The 17,641-nt window shown below is 35.5% G+C and overlaps 9 protein-coding genes across 10 annotated transcripts; all 9 read right to left on the minus strand.

Annotated features, from left to right (window-relative positions):
- Positions 1 to 2,219: 2,219 nt before the first annotated feature.
- On the minus strand, positions 2,220 to 3,535 carry LOC129567986 (uncharacterized oxidoreductase TM_0325-like). The gene is made up of 5 exons (XM_055445456.1): positions 3,447 to 3,535; positions 3,131 to 3,368; positions 2,928 to 3,057; positions 2,732 to 2,852; positions 2,220 to 2,600 (listed from the first exon to the last, which is right to left on the minus strand). The coding sequence occupies exons 1-5, from the start codon at positions 3,478 to 3,480 to the stop codon at positions 2,344 to 2,346; spliced, it is 780 nt and encodes a 259-aa protein (XP_055301431.1). The 5' UTR covers positions 3,481 to 3,535; the 3' UTR covers positions 2,220 to 2,343.
- Positions 3,536 to 4,094: 559 nt separating this feature from the next.
- On the minus strand, positions 4,095 to 4,902 carry LOC129567994 (3-oxoacyl-[acyl-carrier-protein] reductase FabG-like). Of its 2 annotated transcripts, none has more exons than XM_055445477.1 (4): positions 4,839 to 4,902; positions 4,614 to 4,766; positions 4,393 to 4,431; positions 4,095 to 4,309 (listed from the first exon to the last, which is right to left on the minus strand). In XM_055445477.1, the coding sequence occupies exons 1-4, from the start codon at positions 4,855 to 4,857 to the stop codon at positions 4,281 to 4,283; spliced, it is 240 nt and encodes a 79-aa protein (XP_055301452.1). In that variant the 5' UTR covers positions 4,858 to 4,902; the 3' UTR covers positions 4,095 to 4,280. The 2 variants fall into 2 exon arrangements, with proteins under 2 accessions (XP_055301452.1, XP_055301443.1); XM_055445468.1 differs by having other exon boundaries at positions 4,578 to 4,766.
- A 38-nt stretch (positions 4,903 to 4,940) lies between these two features.
- On the minus strand, positions 4,941 to 5,570 carry LOC129566885 (uncharacterized oxidoreductase TM_0325-like; the record flags this gene model as incomplete). Its single annotated transcript, XM_055443254.1, has 2 exons — positions 5,477 to 5,570; positions 4,941 to 5,398 (listed from the first exon to the last, which is right to left on the minus strand). Coding segments are annotated over exons 1-2 (492 nt in total), but the record flags the coding sequence as incomplete, so codon positions are not given.
- A 1,347-nt stretch (positions 5,571 to 6,917) lies between these two features.
- LOC129576495 (uncharacterized oxidoreductase SERP2049-like) lies at positions 6,918 to 7,759 on the minus strand. The gene is made up of 2 exons (XM_055461702.1): positions 7,228 to 7,759; positions 6,918 to 7,159 (listed from the first exon to the last, which is right to left on the minus strand). The coding sequence occupies exons 1-2, from the start codon at positions 7,757 to 7,759 to the stop codon at positions 6,918 to 6,920; spliced, it is 774 nt and encodes a 257-aa protein (XP_055317677.1).
- Positions 7,760 to 8,130: 371 nt separating this feature from the next.
- On the minus strand, positions 8,131 to 9,391 carry LOC129567634 (uncharacterized oxidoreductase TM_0325-like). The gene is made up of 5 exons (XM_055444744.1): positions 9,223 to 9,391; positions 8,966 to 9,151; positions 8,638 to 8,898; positions 8,352 to 8,567; positions 8,131 to 8,259 (listed from the first exon to the last, which is right to left on the minus strand). Exons 1-5 carry the CDS (start codon positions 9,305 to 9,307, stop codon positions 8,231 to 8,233), a joined length of 777 nt encoding a protein of 258 aa, XP_055300719.1. The 5' UTR covers positions 9,308 to 9,391; the 3' UTR covers positions 8,131 to 8,230.
- Positions 9,392 to 10,291: 900 nt separating this feature from the next.
- On the minus strand, positions 10,292 to 13,700 carry LOC129576506 (uncharacterized oxidoreductase TM_0325-like; the record flags this gene model as incomplete). The annotated part of the gene is made up of 6 exons (XM_055461713.1): positions 13,463 to 13,700; positions 13,027 to 13,409; positions 12,224 to 12,275; positions 11,925 to 12,158; positions 10,423 to 10,869; positions 10,292 to 10,353 (listed from the first exon to the last, which is right to left on the minus strand). Coding segments are annotated over exons 1-6 (1,416 nt in total), but the record flags the coding sequence as incomplete, so codon positions are not given.
- A 463-nt stretch (positions 13,701 to 14,163) lies between these two features.
- On the minus strand, positions 14,164 to 14,967 carry LOC129576512 (uncharacterized oxidoreductase TM_0325-like). Its single transcript, XM_055461728.1, has one exon. The coding sequence runs from the start codon at positions 14,965 to 14,967 to the stop codon at positions 14,164 to 14,166; it is 804 nt and encodes a 267-aa protein (XP_055317703.1).
- Positions 14,968 to 15,296: 329 nt separating this feature from the next.
- LOC129567181 (3-oxoacyl-[acyl-carrier-protein] reductase FabG-like) lies at positions 15,297 to 16,981 on the minus strand. The gene is made up of 2 exons (XM_055443840.1): positions 16,049 to 16,981; positions 15,297 to 15,973 (listed from the first exon to the last, which is right to left on the minus strand). Exons 1-2 carry the CDS (start codon positions 16,376 to 16,378, stop codon positions 15,530 to 15,532), a joined length of 774 nt encoding a protein of 257 aa, XP_055299815.1. The 5' UTR covers positions 16,379 to 16,981; the 3' UTR covers positions 15,297 to 15,529.
- A 12-nt stretch (positions 16,982 to 16,993) lies between these two features.
- LOC129576517 (uncharacterized oxidoreductase TM_0325-like) lies at positions 16,994 to 17,392 on the minus strand. The gene has a single exon (XM_055461742.1). The coding sequence runs from the start codon at positions 17,390 to 17,392 to the stop codon at positions 16,994 to 16,996; it is 399 nt and encodes a 132-aa protein (XP_055317717.1).
- Between the last annotated feature and the right edge of the window lie 249 nt (positions 17,393 to 17,641).

Here is a 17,641-nt window from a genome sequence, read left to right on the forward strand (position 1 = left end):
ATGCACGAAGTTGTATTCACGATTTTTTTTTCAATTCCATTTTGAATTCTATCTGGATCGTGCGGAAAGATCGTGTGAATGTATAGTCCAGAGACTAAAATTTCAAATTTTAAGAAGATCCCGATTTGAAGAAAAATTGATTATACAGGCAAACGCACACCTTGCTTATTTCATGTTATTGAGTCATGTGTTGTTACACTAACAGTCGAGCTAAATAGATTTATTTAGCTGAATCTACAATTTCGTAAAAATAACAGTAATCGCATCATCGATGGTCGCTTATGAGTCATAACAAAAGAACTAATAAATTAAAATCGGCGGTGTTCCGAAGAACACCAACGAATTTCATGGAAACATAAATTGGAATTTGCCACATTAATGATTTACATTGAATTTAATTTACACAAATAGTGCAACCCGCCCTAGCTCATTTATTTTACTTATTTTTCCATTTTTACTTTTTTAAATTTTTATCCAATTGATTCAAACATAAAAATCAAAACCAAAAATCAACATAAAACAGAAAAACCCGTCATTGTGGTTTTTATTTAGAATTTTCCACAAAATAATTAAATTCGAACAACTAAAATTATCATACATATATGCTGAAAAGTCACAAGACCAACGTGTGCTTCTCTACTATAAGAACCAATGTATTTGACGTGACAGTGAATAGCGGTGGCGCCTAAATAGAATCAGCGGCAACTTAAGGAACTATCAATACTTCTTGTTGTTGCGAAATTCGTGACAACAACAAAAAGTATTGATAGTTCTTATAAATGCCGCAAATTGCTAATACATCTTATTTGGGCGCCACCGCTATCTTGTGCCGGCCAAAAGCATAGGTTGCACAAGACTGAAACTCATAAAATGAAAACTTTGTAAATATTGTAGGTATATAAACAAAAACTTTCACCTCTAATAAACACATTACATTACAAATCGACGGTCAGTTTTCTTGCAGCCGAATGATTACTTATTCGAAATATAAACAAAAACTGATACTGTTAAGGCGAATTGAGTTTTTGTTGCTTGTGTATACTGCGAAATATCGAGAAAATAAAGTTGAGAACTGTGAAAATAAAGAAATAGAATGACTCAACTTCAAAATTTTATTTCCACATATAGAAAAGTAACATCTCGATTTTGAAATTAGAGCAGCACTTTTCAATTTAGAGGATCCCGAATCTGGTAGAAGATCCCGAAATTCTAGTCTCTGGTATAGTCATTTCCATTAATATCTGTTACAAAGAAATGTCAAAGCAAACAAGACGAAACATACCCTTGGTTGTTATGCATCAATGGAGACGAACAAATGAATTTACACTACAGATGTCGCTACATCAAGTGAAAAAGTCATTGACTTTGGAAGGAGAAGTGGAGCGTTTTGGCCCAAAAACTTAAACCCTACTTTTTATTGCAAAATGTTCATTTCAAAAATGCACTATGTCGGAAGATATGCGATAGTTGACGTCGAACTATTCAAAGAACGATTCCCAGGTGGTCACGACCACGTAAGACGGGAAAAAAATTGAATGTAGCAAAAGATCGTCTTAACGTTATTAGATCGCTATGAGACGTTTCCCCAAACTATTATCACATAAACTCAAGATTATCTGAGAATTTCATTGAATTTTGCTTATTTTTTCTTATCAAAATTGCCAAATTATTAGTTATTTCGTCATATTTTGTAATTTTTACTTTTTTTGGACTCTATTTCGGATGCGTCACCCTGTATAAATCACTATACTATTCAAAACAAAGCATGCGCCTAATTATTTATTGATACCTCAATCACAAAAGTACAAATGAAATCGATACGAGACGCGCGTTCAACAGTCTAAACGAAATGAAACAGATGTTTTTATTGTTCGTTTGAATGCAATATGAAAAATCAATAGTTCTCATCCCAGTTTCATTTCTTTGGCTTATTTTGAATGCATATGAATATTTCAAATACGTGAACATTTATTCAACCTAAAGCAATAAAAGCCAAGTACCATACGTCAATAGTACAAGTTAGCAATTAGAACACAGATAAAATTACATGACTACTTCGGGTCTAAAATTCAAATGTACGTAAATCGGAATGTATTCGCGTGTAACGCTCATTGATTTTTCTCCCATATGCATATTTCAGGTTTTTTAAAATGAAACAAACAAACGAGCGTCCCTTCATCGTTTGAAAGCAGGCCAACAACTCCACAAAAAGCTAGACAAAAAGACACAAGCAAAAACAGCATATCTTCTGATACCAAAACCTTACATATAAATGATTTGAAAACATCCAAATGGAATTGATAGTAACCGAAATGAATACAATAAATGAAAATGAAATCCGTTTTAGAATTCGGGCGAAAGAATACTTCTGCCGCCACAAATAGGGAGCGTTACACCCGTCACAAAACTTGAACTATCTTTCGCCAAAAACGAAATGGCATTAACGCAATCGTGTGTGGAGCCAATTCGTCCGATCGGATGTGTTTTGGTCATGTTCTCGACCACTTCCGCGTATGCATCGTCATCTTTTTCAATGCCAATGGCCACAGTTAGAAAATTCGTATCAATGAACGCTGGATTCAGGGCATTAACTCTCACACCTAGACAATTTAATTGGAATTTTCTGTTAATTCGCATTGAATGTTTCGATTTTAATTCAAGTTGCGCCCGAAGCATAAGTAGTGTGACTTTCAGTTGATGTTACATTTGTGCATAATGAAAGATCATATACCTTTGTCAGCCAAATCAATAGCACAACAGCGTGTAAAATGATCTAATGCAGCTTTTGTTACGGAATAAGCTACACAATTTTTAAATGCTCGCAAGCTCACAACACTTGAAATGTTCACCACCTGGTTTGACATATATAGAAATAAAGTATCTCTTGTTACTAGGAATAAAACAAAGGAAAAAGTAATAAATCATACATTCCCACGACTTTCAATCAAATACGGTATGGCTAATTGGGTTAGCTCAAACACAGCTCGGACGTTTGTTTGCCACATACCATCGAATTGTTCCATCGTTGCGGTTTCAATTGTACCCACACCACCGTAGCTGGTAGTATAAAAGATTAGTAATTACGGTTGATACGCAAAATTATGTTTGTCCACATGGTGCCCATACATACCCAGCATTATTAATTAAAACATCCAATCGACCATACTTTTCGATCGTTTCGCTGATGATTCGTTCAGCATCCACGCAAACATCTGCCAAAATCATTAATGGTTCCATTTCCACGCCGCAATCTTGGATTTTTTCCATGACACTCGCAAATTTTTCCTCATTTCGGCCCACCAATGCAAGCAGAGCTCCTTTTTTGGCAAAAAACAACGCGCAAGCCTCTCCTATTCCACTACTAGCACCTGTAGTGTTTTTCAGGTAATGAAAACCTATCCAGATTAGATACCAGATAAAATTGTGATTTGAAAATGATCTCGTACCCGTGATTAATATAACTTTTCCAATAAATGGCATGGTATCAATGATTGTATTTTATTTGTATTTTCTTTTCTATCGGTTCTTTGAAACCTTCCTTGATTGAAGCTAAAATTCGGAATTGAACCAAAAGCAAAAGAACGCAAATGTTGAACTGTAAAATGTGTGTTGAACTCTTCAAAGCCGAATAAGATACTGAGCGTTATCAAACGAAAACCCATGGACTTTTATTGAGAATATTTTAGAGTTAATTTTAGAGGGATGATTTAAATCACGTGTGGCACTTCATTGATCGCTTTCGCATTAATCATTCAAAGGTTCAATTGAAATTGTGTTTGAAGTGAAACCATTTCATCCATAATCATTTCATAGTTATGCATAAGCGATAGACGAGAAATTGTTCATCTAACAAAATCAATAACAAATTGGAAAGGAGTTTATTTTTGGTTTAAAACTTTCATAATTATAGTGGATTGATGACAAATTTGTGGTTCGATATAACGCAATCAAAACTGTTTTTTTTTTGTTTTTTTCATGGTCAAGAACAACTACGTTTTGGGAAAATCGATCGAGGACTAAAAACATTTTCCATGGCAAGAAGTTCGATTTTCTCTTGTACCAAATATAAAATATCGTGTTTTCCATGCTGTCCATGTCAACCATATTTTATTGAATTTTCAATGAAATTTAACAGATTGGTATAATTCCGTTGAGAGCTCTTCAACCATTTGTTGTTTGTACGGATAATTTTATTGGGTAGGCTATTGTAAGCGTTGACACGTAGGTTGACATCCATTGTACTAAATTTCGGTTGAATGTAGAAAATTCATTGTATTCTTCTAAAATGCTCCCTTTGTAGAAATTCCCCCTTCAAATAAATAATTTAAAAGAAAAATCGACAATGAATTTTCGAGGAAAAAAATGAATCAACAGAATAATCAAAGAAAATACCATCGACACGCAAAAGAACTCCGGTAATGAATTTAGCACCTGTGTGTTCAAAGTGAAGAAACCAAAGCAATTAAAAGTTCAATAAAATAGAATGACCATTCAATAAACCAAGATTAGAATTTCATTTAAACACTATAATCCAAGAAGGTGAAAACCGAAAAAAATTTAAAAATAAAATTTAGAACCTTCTTCATTAGCCAAGAATGAGATAGCGCTCACACAATCGTCAGGATATCCGATTCGTTGTAGCGGATGTTTACGTTTGTTCTGCTCGACAATTTCATTGTATTCTTCGGTGTCTGTTCCAATGCCCCTTGCAATTGTATAAAAGTCGGTATCAACAAATCCCGGATTACAACTGTTCACACGGACACCTGGACAGAATCATTAGACATTTTTCAAACAAAATTAAAAAAATTTAAAATAACAAACAAAGTACACCAAACCTTTACTAGCTAATTCCATTGCGGCGCCTTTAACACATTTAAAGAAGTAATTATTTGAATTGAGTCAATTTGAAATTGAAAATTAAACAACAACAAACATTTAGTAAATTGATCCAGTGCGGCTTTTGACATAGAATATGCGAAAAACTCCGGAACTGGAATAATTCCTGCGATGCTCGAAACATTGATGATGTTGCCCTTTGTCTCAATCAAATATGGAACCGCCAATTGGGTTAATTCAACGACGCCCCGAACATTTGTGGCCATAATTCCATCATAGTCTTGAATTTGCAATGTTTCAAGTGAGGCCGGGATTCCAAAACCAGCATTGTTGATTAAAATGTCCAATCGACCGTACTTTTCGATTGTTTCGTTTATAATGCGTTCAGCATCTACCGAAACATCGGCGTAAATGGTCAGTGGTTCAGTTTCGATGCCATTCTCCCCGAGTTTTTCGAAAAGTTTTTCAAATTTGTCCGGATTTCGGCCAACCAACGAAAGTAGAGCTCCTTCCTTATGAAAATATTGGGAACATGCTGCTCCTATTCCACTGCTAGCACCTGTATATGTTTTTAGGTAATGAAAACTTATCCAGATTATATATCAGATAAAATTGTGATTTGAAAATGATCTCGTACCGGTGATTAAAATGATTTTGCCTTCAAATGACATTGTTCCACGTTATAACTGAGTCTGCTTCCACAAATAAAATGCACGTCTCGCGCTATGAAATGACAAATGAAAACTGATGATTCTATGAATTTCTTTCTATCGTAACGTTTTGCGGTTTTCCTTTGCATATGTTATTCCAAAGTTATCAATATTGAATGGTTGAGCCATTGGAACTAGAGCAAAGGAACGAATAAATGAACGTCGCTTTGGCAGCGAGCTGCTCTGATTTATTTATTAACGAGGTGTTTTATTGCAATTAGGTTCGAAAAGAAAAATCATTATCCTCATTCCATTTTATTGAAAATACTTGATTTCGTTTCAGATGTGCATTTCAAATGGTATTTAGGAAATACATTTGGTTAGAAAAAGAGACAATTTACAGTGTTTGTCGGTATTCAATTTACGTTATTTTATCTTTAGCCCTGAAATGACATTCAAAAACTACGAATACAAAATGCATTGCTGTCTTTTCACTGGAGTGCCGACTTGAATTTAAAATGATTTTAATAAAATCAATACTTGATACGCTTTCTAAACTAACGTATGCTACAGTAAGTGTGTGAGTCATATCACCTGTTTAGTAGAGCATTGTCAGGGGCAGTTTTGATTGCAATCGCATTTCAAAAAAAAATGTTATTGATTTTATTCGAATTGAAACACTTGGTGCTTCACAGTTTATTCAAAGAATTTCAGTCTAGGGCGAGGGGCAAATCACTCTAAAGTAATTTGTAACAGAGAAAGTAATCGAGAAAGTAATTTACGTATAAAAATCTCGATTACTTTTAAAAGTAATCGAGATTTTTACACGTAAATTACTTTCTCTATTACAATTTCTTTTTAGAGTGATTTGCCCCTCGGTCTAGGGGCATTTCTCACGAAAAGAATGAATGAATTCTTAAAAATTTTGAAAAATTTCTTCCGTTCGGTCCGATTCGATCAATTTTTATCAATTCGTGTAAATAAATGTTCATTTACACTGAACTTGTGTTCTGGAAGTGGGTTTTGGTGGATCTCAAGGATCGTTCAGAACTGCTCCTGGTTCTGGAAGTGGATCTTCAGGATGGACCAGGGCATTGTCAAACCGGATCTGGTCCATCCTGAGGATCCACCAAAACCCACTTCCAGAATCGGGAGCAGTTCTGAACGATCCTTGAGATCCACTAAAACCTACTTCCAGAACACTTTTATTCAAGCAATATCGTCATTTCAGTACATTTTCTTACAATTTCAATAAAAAAGACGAAATAATAGACATTTTTGCACATTTGCTCAAATTGTTTGCGTGATAAATGCCCCTAGATTTCAGTGCTGTTCGTGTTTTTTTTTTATTTTAAACAGAAAGTTTAAATTATTATTAAACACCAGTAACACAAGCTGTAATATACATGTTTTTATGTGGTTCTTCTTCTAAACTGTCACCACATTGACGACACCATCATAAATAACCGGTAAAATGGCACCAGAGACATATGAATGTGTGTGATCTGTTGCAAAGAAAGCGATCGTATTCAGACACTTTTCTATATGTTTGACTTCAGCGGTGACCGTTTCACTTTCGGGATCTGGAACAATATATTCATCTCCAAATCTGTAGCCTGAAGTGAGTTGCATAAAATCAGCCATGATAAATCCAGGGTTGATGGAATTAACTTTTTGACGAAACGGAATTTCAAATTAAATTATATTACATTTTTATCTAAGCTTTGTCTCCACTTACCTCTAATTTGTTTTGAAGCTAACTCAATCGCCGCACATTTTGTGAATTGGTCGAGTGCCGCCTTTGACACACTGTAAGCTAAAAATCCTCCAAACTGCCTGTCACTGCAGATGCTTGAAACGTTGATAATATTTCCTTTCGTTTTAATCAAATGTGGGATGGCCTGTTTGGTCATTTCAATGACACCACGTAAGTTCGATAACATAACCATATCGTAATCGTCCATATTCAAATCGGTTATCGTTCCAATGATAACAGTTCCAGAACCATTAATCAATATATCCAAATGTCCGTATGTGTCAATTGTTTCGCCCATAATGCGTTCCGATTCAATGGCAAAATTGGCCAAAATAATGTGTGGCTTATTTTGGATACAAAGCACTTTTATCCTTTTCAAAAGCCCAACAAATTCTTTTTCGTTCTGTCCAACTAATGCCAGCAGAGCACCTTCACTACCGAAAAACTCAGCACAAGCACGGCCAAGAGCTGAATCTGCGCCAGTTATCAAAACGACCTTTTCCTTAAACTTCATTCTCTTAATTTCTTTTCGGAAAAGCCGTACTAAGCAACGAAGTTCCAAGAACGATTATAATCGACCAATTCTTGGCGAACCTCGATAACAAATGGAAGAAATCAGAATTGGCTATTCAAACAGAACCATTGAGTTGGACAGAATATTTTATTCGCAGAAAACTGCTTGAATATAAAATTTAAAAAGCGAATGTTGTGAAATTCTCACATATCGAATAATGATTTATTCGCTTTGCTTAATAATTGCAACGTATCTGTTTCAACCTTGTGTGAATGTCATAATGTCATTATTCATTGACATGAACGGAACTCGAAAAATATTGTTTTATGGTTTATCGAGTAAAAAAAATCGATTATTTTCTGTGAACCAATTCAATTTTTATTTTCATTCAACTTTTCAGTGTCATTTTGTCTGTAATAATTTCAACAGCAACAATAGTCATTATAATTACGACAAATCAAAGCAATTTCCTTAGAATGCTCCCTTAGTGGACAGCCCACCTAAAGTGATTGAAAAGGGAGAAAAAACGACAATGAATTTCCATTTCAAAACAATGATTTGAAAAATTAGAAAAGAAATTAAAACAACAAACCGTCCACACGCAGAAGAACTCCGGTGATAAAGTTTGCTCCTTCGTCGGCCAAGAACGCGATGGCGTTCACACAATCTTCAGCGTTGCCGATACGCTGAAGTGGATGTTTTGATTTGGCTTGTTCAACTATTTCATTATAGTCGCCATCGTCTCTTTCAATACCAGTTGCGATCGTATGAAAGTCGGTATCAATGAACCCTGGGTTGACCGAATTAACTGACAGAAAAATAATCACCGATAAAAATATATTACATTTTTATTCAAGCCTCGCCTCCACTCCACTTACCTCTAATTTGTTTTGGAGCTAATTCGATTGCCGCACACTTCGTGAAGTGGTCTAGTGCAGCCTTAGACATGGCATAAGCAAAGAAAATTGGAACCGGTATAATGCCAGCCGCGCTTGAAACTTGAACAATATTGCCCTTAGTTTTAGCTAGGTAGGGAATGGCCAACTGAGTCAATTCAACTACACCACGAACATTGGTATTCATCATAGCGTCATAGTCATCCATTTTCAATGTTTCAAGCGTTCCACCCAATGAGAAGCCTTTAATTTTTGAATTCGTTAATTTTTTTTATTCGATCATTTTTATAAAGATGAAAAAATGAATTACCCGCGTTGTTGATCAATATATCCAAGTGCTCATACTTTTCGATAGTTTCGCTTATAATTCGTTCAGCATCAACCGACACATCGGCTATTATTACCAATGGTTCCAATTCAACTCCGCTCTCTTTTATTCTTTCCACCACTCTCTCGAATTTTTCGGCATTCCGCCCGACTAGGGCAAGCAGAGCACCTGAAAAATCATATAGGTTCTAATTCAAATAGAAACAAAACTTTGAAAGAATTTTCTTTTTTGGATTTAACCTTTTTTGGCGAAGTATTCTGCACAAGATGCACCGATCCCACCACTTGCGCCAGTAATTAGGACCACCTTTCCAATAAACGGCATAGTAATCGTTGAATAGATAAACGTTATAAAAGTCGATGAAAACTTTACAATCGATGAATATTTTCGGGTGACGAACGAATAACATCCGCAAAAGTTCGATATCAAAAATGTACTAACGAATATGGAAAACGTAAAACTACGGAGTGTTCCCACTATGCATTCTTAAATTTTTCAACGTGTGAATTCAAACAGTCATATGCATTTTTCCACCGATCGATAGTCATTATCTAGGAAAAGAAATTCATATAGCGTTTTGAGTCGCTAACAGTTTCAGTCATTTGAATCAATTTCATCAGTGAAAATACCGCTTCAAATATGACCTATTTGTAAAATCTTTTGAAGAGGGCATTTTCAACATTACTCAAAGTTCAGCAATAGAATAGGTATCGATTTTTCGGTTTTCATTATCACAACTGCATTTCTCACCCTTAGTGAAAACAGGTGAGTTCAAAGTCCATATAAGTACATGTTAAATATAATATTTGATTTTCTACAGTGACCTGAATATATGACGGATAAAATATTTTTCATATTTTAATGAATAAAACAAATATCGTTTCTGCATCTGTATATTAACCAATGCAATTTTTATTTGTGTAATAGTATCATGTATGAGACCTTTGAAGATTGTACAAAAATCACAGTATGCCATTTTATTCGTATGAATTTTAATGACAACAAGATTTCTATTCAAAAAATAAAAACATTATGACAATGAATCTTCTTAGAATGCTCCCTTAGTGGACAGCCCACCTAAATTATTTAAAAAGAGAGAAAAAACGGCAATGAATTTTCATTTCAAAACAATGTTTTTCAACCGAAATTACCATCAACACGCAGAAGAACGCCAGTCATAAAGCTGTTACTTTCGTCGGCCAAGAACGCGATGGCGTTCACACAATCGTCAGCGTAGCCGATTCGCCGAAGTGGATGTTTTGATTTGGCTTGTTCAACAATTTCATTATAGTCGACGTCGTCGTCTCTTTCAATACCAGTTGCAATCGTATGAAAGTCGGTATCAACGAACCCTGGGTTGACCGAATTAACTGACAGAAAATAATCACCGATAAAAATATATTACATTTTTATTCAAGCCTCGCCTCCACTCCACTTACCTCTGATTTGTTTTGGAGCTAACTCGATCGCCGCACATTTCGTGAATTGATCTAGCGCCGCCTTAGACATGGCATAAGCAAAGAAAATTGGAACCGGTATGATGCCAGCTGTACTCGAAACTTGAATAATGTTGCCTTTTGTTTCAGCTAGGTAGGGAATGGCCAACTGAGTCAATTCAACTACACCGCGAACATTGGTATTCATCATAGCGTCATAGTCATCCATTTTCAATGTTTCAAGCGATCCATTCAATGCAAAGCCGGCGTTATTGATCAATATATCCAAGTGGTCATACTTTTCGATAGTTTCGCTTATAATTCGTTCAGCATCAACCGACACATCGGCTATGATTACTAATGGTTCCAATTCAACTCCGCTCTCTTTTATCCTTTCCAAGACTCCTTGAAACTTTTCGGCATTTCGCCCGACTAGGGAAAGAAGGGCACCTGAAAAACCATATGTATCGCAAATAAAGTGCTATGAAAATATTCCTTTGAAACGCAACTACATACAAAACTATCCACAATTAGCATTTTCGAACAAAAGGAATACTTGAATATACTTTATGCAGCCATATATGGTTACTGCATGTATGAAAATAATGTTTTCTTATGTGTAAAAACTATGTGGTTCATCGATCATATCATAATTTCCATATTTGTATTATGAATTTAATGTTATATAAGCAAAAACACACCAACGGAAAATAAAAAAAAATTAACAAGGAAAACTGTTTGATATTAACCCTTTCGAGCGAAAAATTGAGCGAGGGCCGCACCAATTCCAGCGCTGCCGCCACTAATCAGAACAACTTTTCCAATGAATGGCATATCAATTCTTTTGCTATTATGAAAGAAACGTAACAAATATTTTGGTTTCGATGACGAACGCAATAACAACTGCAAAATTTCGATGGCACAATTATACTAACGAATGTGACAAACACACATTTTCAAAAATGCTCCATCAAATTCGAGTTTATGCATTTCTTAAATTTTCAACGTGAGAATTCAATTCGGTCATATGCACTTTTTCCAGTCATTATCCAGGGCAAGACATTGAAAATACTGCTTCGAATAAGTTTACATTTCCCACAATAATCAAATCAATATTTTTACCAATGAAACATTAGAATTGACAACCATTCTAGATTTATGCGACTCATCAAAACGACAATAAATGTTTGATTCGTGTATTTTTCCGCAGCTGCATATCCGTATAAGAAGCGCGTCAATTAAAAAGGTGGATTTTCCATACTGATATAGAGTAGAGAGTAGAATGTCTATGTATATATACAATACTATAGTATTGATGTACACATATCTTTTCAAGAGTTCAAAGAAAACCACTACTTTCACATTTTATACTTTATTTAGATAGTTTGAGTTAACACAAAATTGTCTGAGGAATCAATGTAAAAATAGCTTTTCACCACCAATTTTCTTCAATCAATTTGAGCCTCCTGTAAATGTGCTTTGAATACTTTCAAGACTTTTGTTACTTGTGCCTCCGTCAATGACCAAAATTACATCAGTAATAAAACTGGAACGTTCTTGGGCCAAGAAAGCGACTGCGTTCACACAATCCGATGTCTGTCCGAAGCGTCCAATCGGAAAAGAAGCTCCAGCTGAAGCAAGTAAAGCCGAATATTTTTCGTCGTCTCTTTCGATGCCACGCACTTTGGTCTGAAAGTCGGTATCAACGAAGCCTGGGCTTATAGAATTTACTCTCACACCTTGAAGAAAAAGAAAGAAAAATTCATTGGAATTTCTTCAAACGCTACCAATCACTTTTACTTACCTCTGTCGGCCATTTCTATTGCGAGGCATTTAGTGAATTGATCGATGGCAGCCTTAATCATGCAATAAACGAGGAAATTCTCGAATGTTCGCAAAGATGCAATGCTTGAGTTATTGATTATGCAACCTTTGGTTTCGATCAAATGTGGCATCGCCAAATGGGTTAACCCATTTACGCCCAAGCCAATTTTTTTTCCGAATTTTGTGATATTATTTTAAATCCAAGTTACTTTTGGTTAAAGAAAATCAAATATTTCGTCAGATTTGAATTATGGTGTCCAGAACCCGAAAAAATGACCAAAAACTGCTGTATTAAAAATAGGACGCTGGGCGCCATTTAACAGATATTTTGTTTATACGTTTTTTTTTAAATTTTCATTGAAAAAATGTCACTCAAAATCCACAGTGGCATAAAAATCAAGAAAGAAAGTTAACGATTAAAAAAAATCCTTGATATGTGTGCAATTCCGTTTATTTATTGTTGTTCCAAACAGTTCCGAATTCGGGTTGAGAATTGGGTAATTATTATCAAATATATTTTGTATTAATGAGATCATATCAAGTAAATGGGCGGCAAAATTCAAATAAACCGGTTGAAACCGCAATATCCATCACATCAAATAAATTTATATTTGACGTTCGAATGTCGCGAATTTTTTAAAAAAGAGACATCAAATTAATATTTTATCGTTGAATTCTTAATTCACCGTTTGGCATATTTTGATTCACATTTTTAAAATTTTGATTCACCATTTTGGACTTGATTCACTCTTATTTTAAGCCCTGGTTTGTACAAAGAGTAACATCTTTGTTGTCTGACCAACGACGCATCAAAATCTTGTTTGTAGTATCGAACACGAAACCAGTCTCTCCACGCTTCAGTTGTTTGCCTTCGTTTAGTGGAGCACCAGCAATACGATTATTGCGTACAGTTCCCGTTATACAGAATCGTTTTTCATTCACCAGACACATGAGGTAGTATGATGTGAAAAAATTGTCAAAGTAAACCTTGTGATGTTCGGGGTTTTCAACAATATCGAGCAAGCAAAGCACCACATCAGCTCTCAAGCCAATTTGACGATCATAGTTGTCGCTTTTACAACTGTGTCGCCCAAAATATGGCACCATTTCCTCGTCGACCGCCAATGAGTCAGTCCACTCACCAAATTGAATGGACTTCTGATTTGCTGAGCCATTTCGAACCGTTGTCGTTTTTGTTTTTAATTTTAAACTGCCATACGATCTTTATTATGCTTCATATCAATAACACTTCTCCACACCGTTACATCGGCAATTATTGCAAGTGGCTCAGTTTCAACGCCGTTCTCCCTAATTTTTTCGAGAACTTTTTCGAATTTTCCTTCATTTCGACCGATCAATGCTAGTAAAGCTCCTTCTTTTGCAAAGTATTCTGCAGTAGCCGCGCCGATACCAGAATTTCCACCCGTTATCAACATAACTTTTCCGCTAAATGACATGACAGCTAGAATTACTATTCCAATTTTGCCAATAAGGGCCAGAGAGAACAATTTAAAGACGTCTGAATCGAAACAGTGTTAAGTAACGACTGATATACAAATGCATGACGGGTTGAACCCAGAGCGTGTTGTCACTGCGCTCATATCAAATGTTGTGGTATTTTTATCTTATAAAATGTTCATAATATTCGTGTAGAAAATTAGCCAGGTGTAACCAAGGACGAATGGCTTCAATTTTCTTCAATTATTCGCTTTTTCTAATGTCATTGCCTATGTTTTTTAGTATTTTTTCTGGAAAGAAAAGAACAGGGAAGAAATATAAAAGAAAACAACAGTAATTTCCAAATCTATAACATCATTTTTTATTTGTTGCAGAAATAAACACCTGAGGCTACATCTATTAAACGAACCAAGTTCCAAAGCAGTGTTTAAATGGATAAATACTATATATTTAGAAAAATGTTCAAAGGATCTTTGCAGATATCGCACCACAATCAGCGTTACTGTAAACAGGGACAACAAGACCTGTTATGAAAAACGTTTCATTATCATTGGCCAAAAACGCGATCGCTGATACACAATCGATTTTTTGTCCGTTGCGTTCATTCATTGGGCCTTTGATATCATTTTGTTCCAAAAAATTCTCATAATCTACTTCTTCCTTGTCTCGGTCTATGTCGATAAAACTATGAAAATCGACATCAATATTTTGTGCGCTGATACAATTCATACGGACACCGTGATCTTTCAGTTCAATTGCTGCGCATTTGGTAAACTGTTGCAAAGCCGCTTTTGAAATGCAACAAAATATCCAATTTTCAACTGGTATCAAGCCCAAAGCGGTCGAACTGTCAATGATTATATTCCCTTTGGATTCAATCAAATGCGGAACAGCAAAATGGGTTAGTTCAAAAGAACTACGAACATTTTGTGTCATCATTGCATCGAAATCTCGTATATTAAAGTTTTCAATTGAAGCGGGCCTTATGAAACTAGCACTAATAAAGAGAATATCTAATCGACCAAACTTATCGATAGTTTTATCAATGATACATTTGGAATCCTTAGTAACATCGCCTATTATAACAAATACATCCGTTTTCACACCACTTTCTTCTATATTTTCCAGCACATTGTCAAATTTGTTTTGGCTATTTGAACTGACCAGAGCTAATTTGGCCTTTTCTTTTCCAAAATATTCAGCAGCCAGTGTTCCAATGGCAAACTCTGCACCTACAACCAGGACTGTTTTGCCTTCAAATGACATTTTAAAATAAAACCAAAATGAAGTGTCAATAAATGTCCCGTCAACTTGGATATCAAAAGTGTACTGATACGAATTGAAACGTTTTTAAAATGTGTCACCATTGAAAAATGAAAAAAAAAATTTAATATCGACTTTTTTCGCTTACATTTTGCTATTCCTTATAAATTTTTCTCCACATTCTTCATGAATCATTAAAATATTTATTGATATCGATCAACAATAACAACAGGACGCGAATATTTTTTATTCAAATGGTTACGGTTTGTATGCGTTTGAAAGTGTATTGCTAAAATACATCGACAGCACATGTTTGATTCAAAAATATTGATTGAAATGTTTTATTATGCGATAATACCCATTTTTATTCCAACAAATATATATTTTATTACAGTTTATCCAGTTTAACAAGCAAAAACAATATTAGTTTAATCTTCAGCGTATATTATCAATCGCCCAATATGAAATATGGTCATTTTTTCGTATTGATTTTTGTTTCTTTACATTCACAACAACAATCGTAATTTTCCAAATCCCAAAAAGCATTCTTTCTGAATAATTTCCTTCAAAATGCACCTTTAGACGATATGCCACCATCGACGGGTAATAGAACTGCCGTGATAAAATTTGAGCTGTCTTTGGCCAAAAATGCGATGGCATTTACACAATCCTTGGTATAACCGATGCGTTCTAACGGGTGTGCATTAATATTGGCCTCAACTAAAGCTGAATATTCGTCTCCACCTCTTTCTAGGCCGTGTCCAGCATAGAAATCAGTATCAATGAAGCTTGGAACCACCGCATTGACTCGAACTTCTTTTGGAGCTAGCTCCATCGCCGCACACTTCGTGAATTGGTCTAGCGCCGCCTTAGACATGGAATAAGCGAGAATATTCGGATTGGATGTTATGCCAGCAACCGATGAGACATTCACAATATTGCCTTTGGTTTCAACCAAGTGCACAATAGCTTGCTGGGTTAGTTCAACGACAGCCCGAACATTCGTTGCCTCAAGAAGAAAATGAAAACCACATGAATTATTTGAAAAAAAAAAGTTATTCACACGCGAAAATGAAGCTCCTACCATCATTGCATCGTAGTCATCCATTTTCAATGTTTCAATCGATCCAGGAATACTGAAGCCGGCATTATTTATCAAAATATTCAAACGACCATATTGTTCAATTGTTTCACTTATAATACGTTCACTATCAACCGATACGTCGGCTATAATCACTAGCGGCTCATTCGTAATGCCATATCCTTTGATTTTTCTCACAATCTTTCCAAATTTCTTCTCATTTCGTCCCACCAGCGCAAGTAATGCTCCTTGTTTAGCAAAGTATTCAACGCAAGCACTACCTATTCCGGCACTTGCACCGGTTATCAGGACCACTTGGTTCTCGAAGGACATGTCGCTAGCCAATATTGAAACGAATTCGAACCAAAAACAAAATGACCCAAAGTATTTGAAGTCGGACAAGCACTGCGATATGCAACGAAAAGTACTCGGAAAATTCACCTGCAATTGATGTCAAACCATATCGATTGCGGTTGGTCGTTGTGAATATTTTACAAAGTTTCCATATTTCCAACGAGACTAGGTTAAACGTCCAAGCTATACAGTTGAAACCACTTTCGATAACATCAAAATCGTAAATTATCCATTTAATTTTTGGTTTGGGAGGTGCAATTTGAAGCGCAGGCGTTTCAATCACATCGATATTATCGTTGTAGCCGCCGCCACCACCGGGGAATTTATTTTAATCTTTTCTTTTTCATCGTCTATCCGATAGAATCTATCGTTTTGAGTACACTTTGTGATTGCTTCAACAAAAACCACAACAACAACAACAAAATAATTAAAGGATATTTCGGTGTGTAAAAATTTGTATTATACGAGTATTAAAAGGCGCTCTTTCTGCCCAAACCGTCATCAACGCACAAAAGAACTCCAGTGATGAAGGCAGAATGATTTTCATTGGCCAAAAATGCGATGGCATCGACAACTTCCTTCGGTTTTCCAATGCTACCAATCGGATGCAGTTGATTCTCTGCTCCGAATCAAATGTGGAACTGCGTATTGGGTTAATTCGACCACACCTCGCACATTGACTGCGAAAATTTTATCAAAATCTTCGATTTGTAAGGTTTTGATTGTTGCATGGTTGCCAATCGCAGCGTTATTGTTCAAAACATCCAAACGGCCGTATTTTTCGATAGTCTCGCCGATAATGCGCTCAGCATCAACACTGACATCCGCTAAAATCACTAATGGCTCCGTTTTAACGCCACTTTTTTTTATATTTTCGAGGACTTTTTCAAATTTTTCAGCATTGCGACCGACTAATGCTAGCGAAGCACCCTCTTTTGCGAAATACTGAGCACAAATAGAACCTATTCCGGCACTCGCACCTGTTATCAACATAACTCGGTTTTCGAAGGATATTGCAATACTGCAGCTACTATTATATAGTTGACAAATAATTTTCGAGGAAAGAGAACGCACGATGCGAAGATTTTGTTGTCAAATAACGGAAGCAAACTAATGAGAAAACGCAACGATGTTCCAGTTTATATACGATTCGATTGAACAAATACTTCAAGGCCTGTGCCATATAATTTTGAGCAAAAAAAATGTCGACTAGACATGACACAAAGGGTGAATACACTTCTC

The sequence above is a fragment of the Sitodiplosis mosellana genome, unplaced genomic scaffold (genome assembly GCF_009176505.1).
Source record: "Sitodiplosis mosellana isolate CC-2019 unplaced genomic scaffold, AAFC_SMos_1.0 Smas_scaffold_1, whole genome shotgun sequence".
NCBI lineage: Eukaryota > Metazoa > Arthropoda > Insecta > Diptera > Cecidomyiidae > Sitodiplosis > Sitodiplosis mosellana.

Bases quoted from the DNA above. Each gene is read 5' to 3' on its own strand.
- LOC129567634 (XM_055444744.1), bottom strand. From the start codon at position 9,307: ATGCCGTTTATTGGAAAGGTGGTCCTAATTACTGGCGCAAGTGGTGGG. The intron at 9,152-9,222 runs GTTAAATCCAAA...ATGATTTTTCAG, and splicing joins AGAATACTTCGCCAAAAAAG to GTGCTCTGCTTGCCCTAGTC. The intron at 8,568-8,637 runs GTAAGTGGAGTG...TTTTTCTGTCAG, and splicing joins AGCTCCAAAACAAATTAGAG to TTAATTCGGTCAACCCAGGG.
- LOC129576495 (XM_055461702.1), bottom strand. From the start codon at position 7,759: ATGAAGTTTAAGGAAAAGGTCGTTTTGATAACTGGCGCAGATTCAGCT. The intron at 7,160-7,227 runs GTAAGTGGAGAC...TTCGTCAAAAAG, and splicing joins AGCTTCAAAACAAATTAGAG to TTAATTCCATCAACCCTGGA.
- LOC129576517 (XM_055461742.1), bottom strand. From the start codon at position 17,392: ATGTTGATAACAGGTGCGAGTGCCGGAATAGGTTCTATTTGTGCTCAG.
- LOC129567986 (XM_055445456.1), bottom strand. From the start codon at position 3,480: ATGCCATTTATTGGAAAAGTTATATTAATCACGG. The intron at 3,058-3,130 runs GTATGTATGGGC...TTATACTACCAG, and splicing joins GTTTTAATTAATAATGCTGG to CTACGGTGGTGTGGGTACAA. The intron at 2,601-2,731 runs GTATATGATCTT...TAAATTGTCTAG, and splicing joins TATTGATTTGGCTGACAAAG to GTGTGAGAGTTAATGCCCTG.
- LOC129567994 (XM_055445468.1), bottom strand. The intron at 4,432-4,577 runs GTTCTAAATTTT...TTGAACACACAG, and splicing joins ATTCTTGGCTAATGAAGAAG to GTGCTAAATTCATTACCGGA. The intron at 4,310-4,392 runs GTATTTTCTTTG...ATTTATTTGAAG, and splicing joins AGTTCTTTTGCGTGTCGATG to GGGGAATTTCTACAAAGGGA.
- LOC129567181 (XM_055443840.1), bottom strand. From the start codon at position 16,378: ATGTCCTTCGAGAACCAAGTGGTCCTGATAACCGGTGCAAGTGCCGGA. The intron at 15,974-16,048 runs GTAGGAGCTTCA...TTTCTTCTTGAG, and splicing joins ATGACTACGATGCAATGATG to GCAACGAATGTTCGGGCTGT.
- LOC129576512 (XM_055461728.1), bottom strand. From the start codon at position 14,967: ATGTCATTTGAAGGCAAAACAGTCCTGGTTGTAGGTGCAGAGTTTGCC.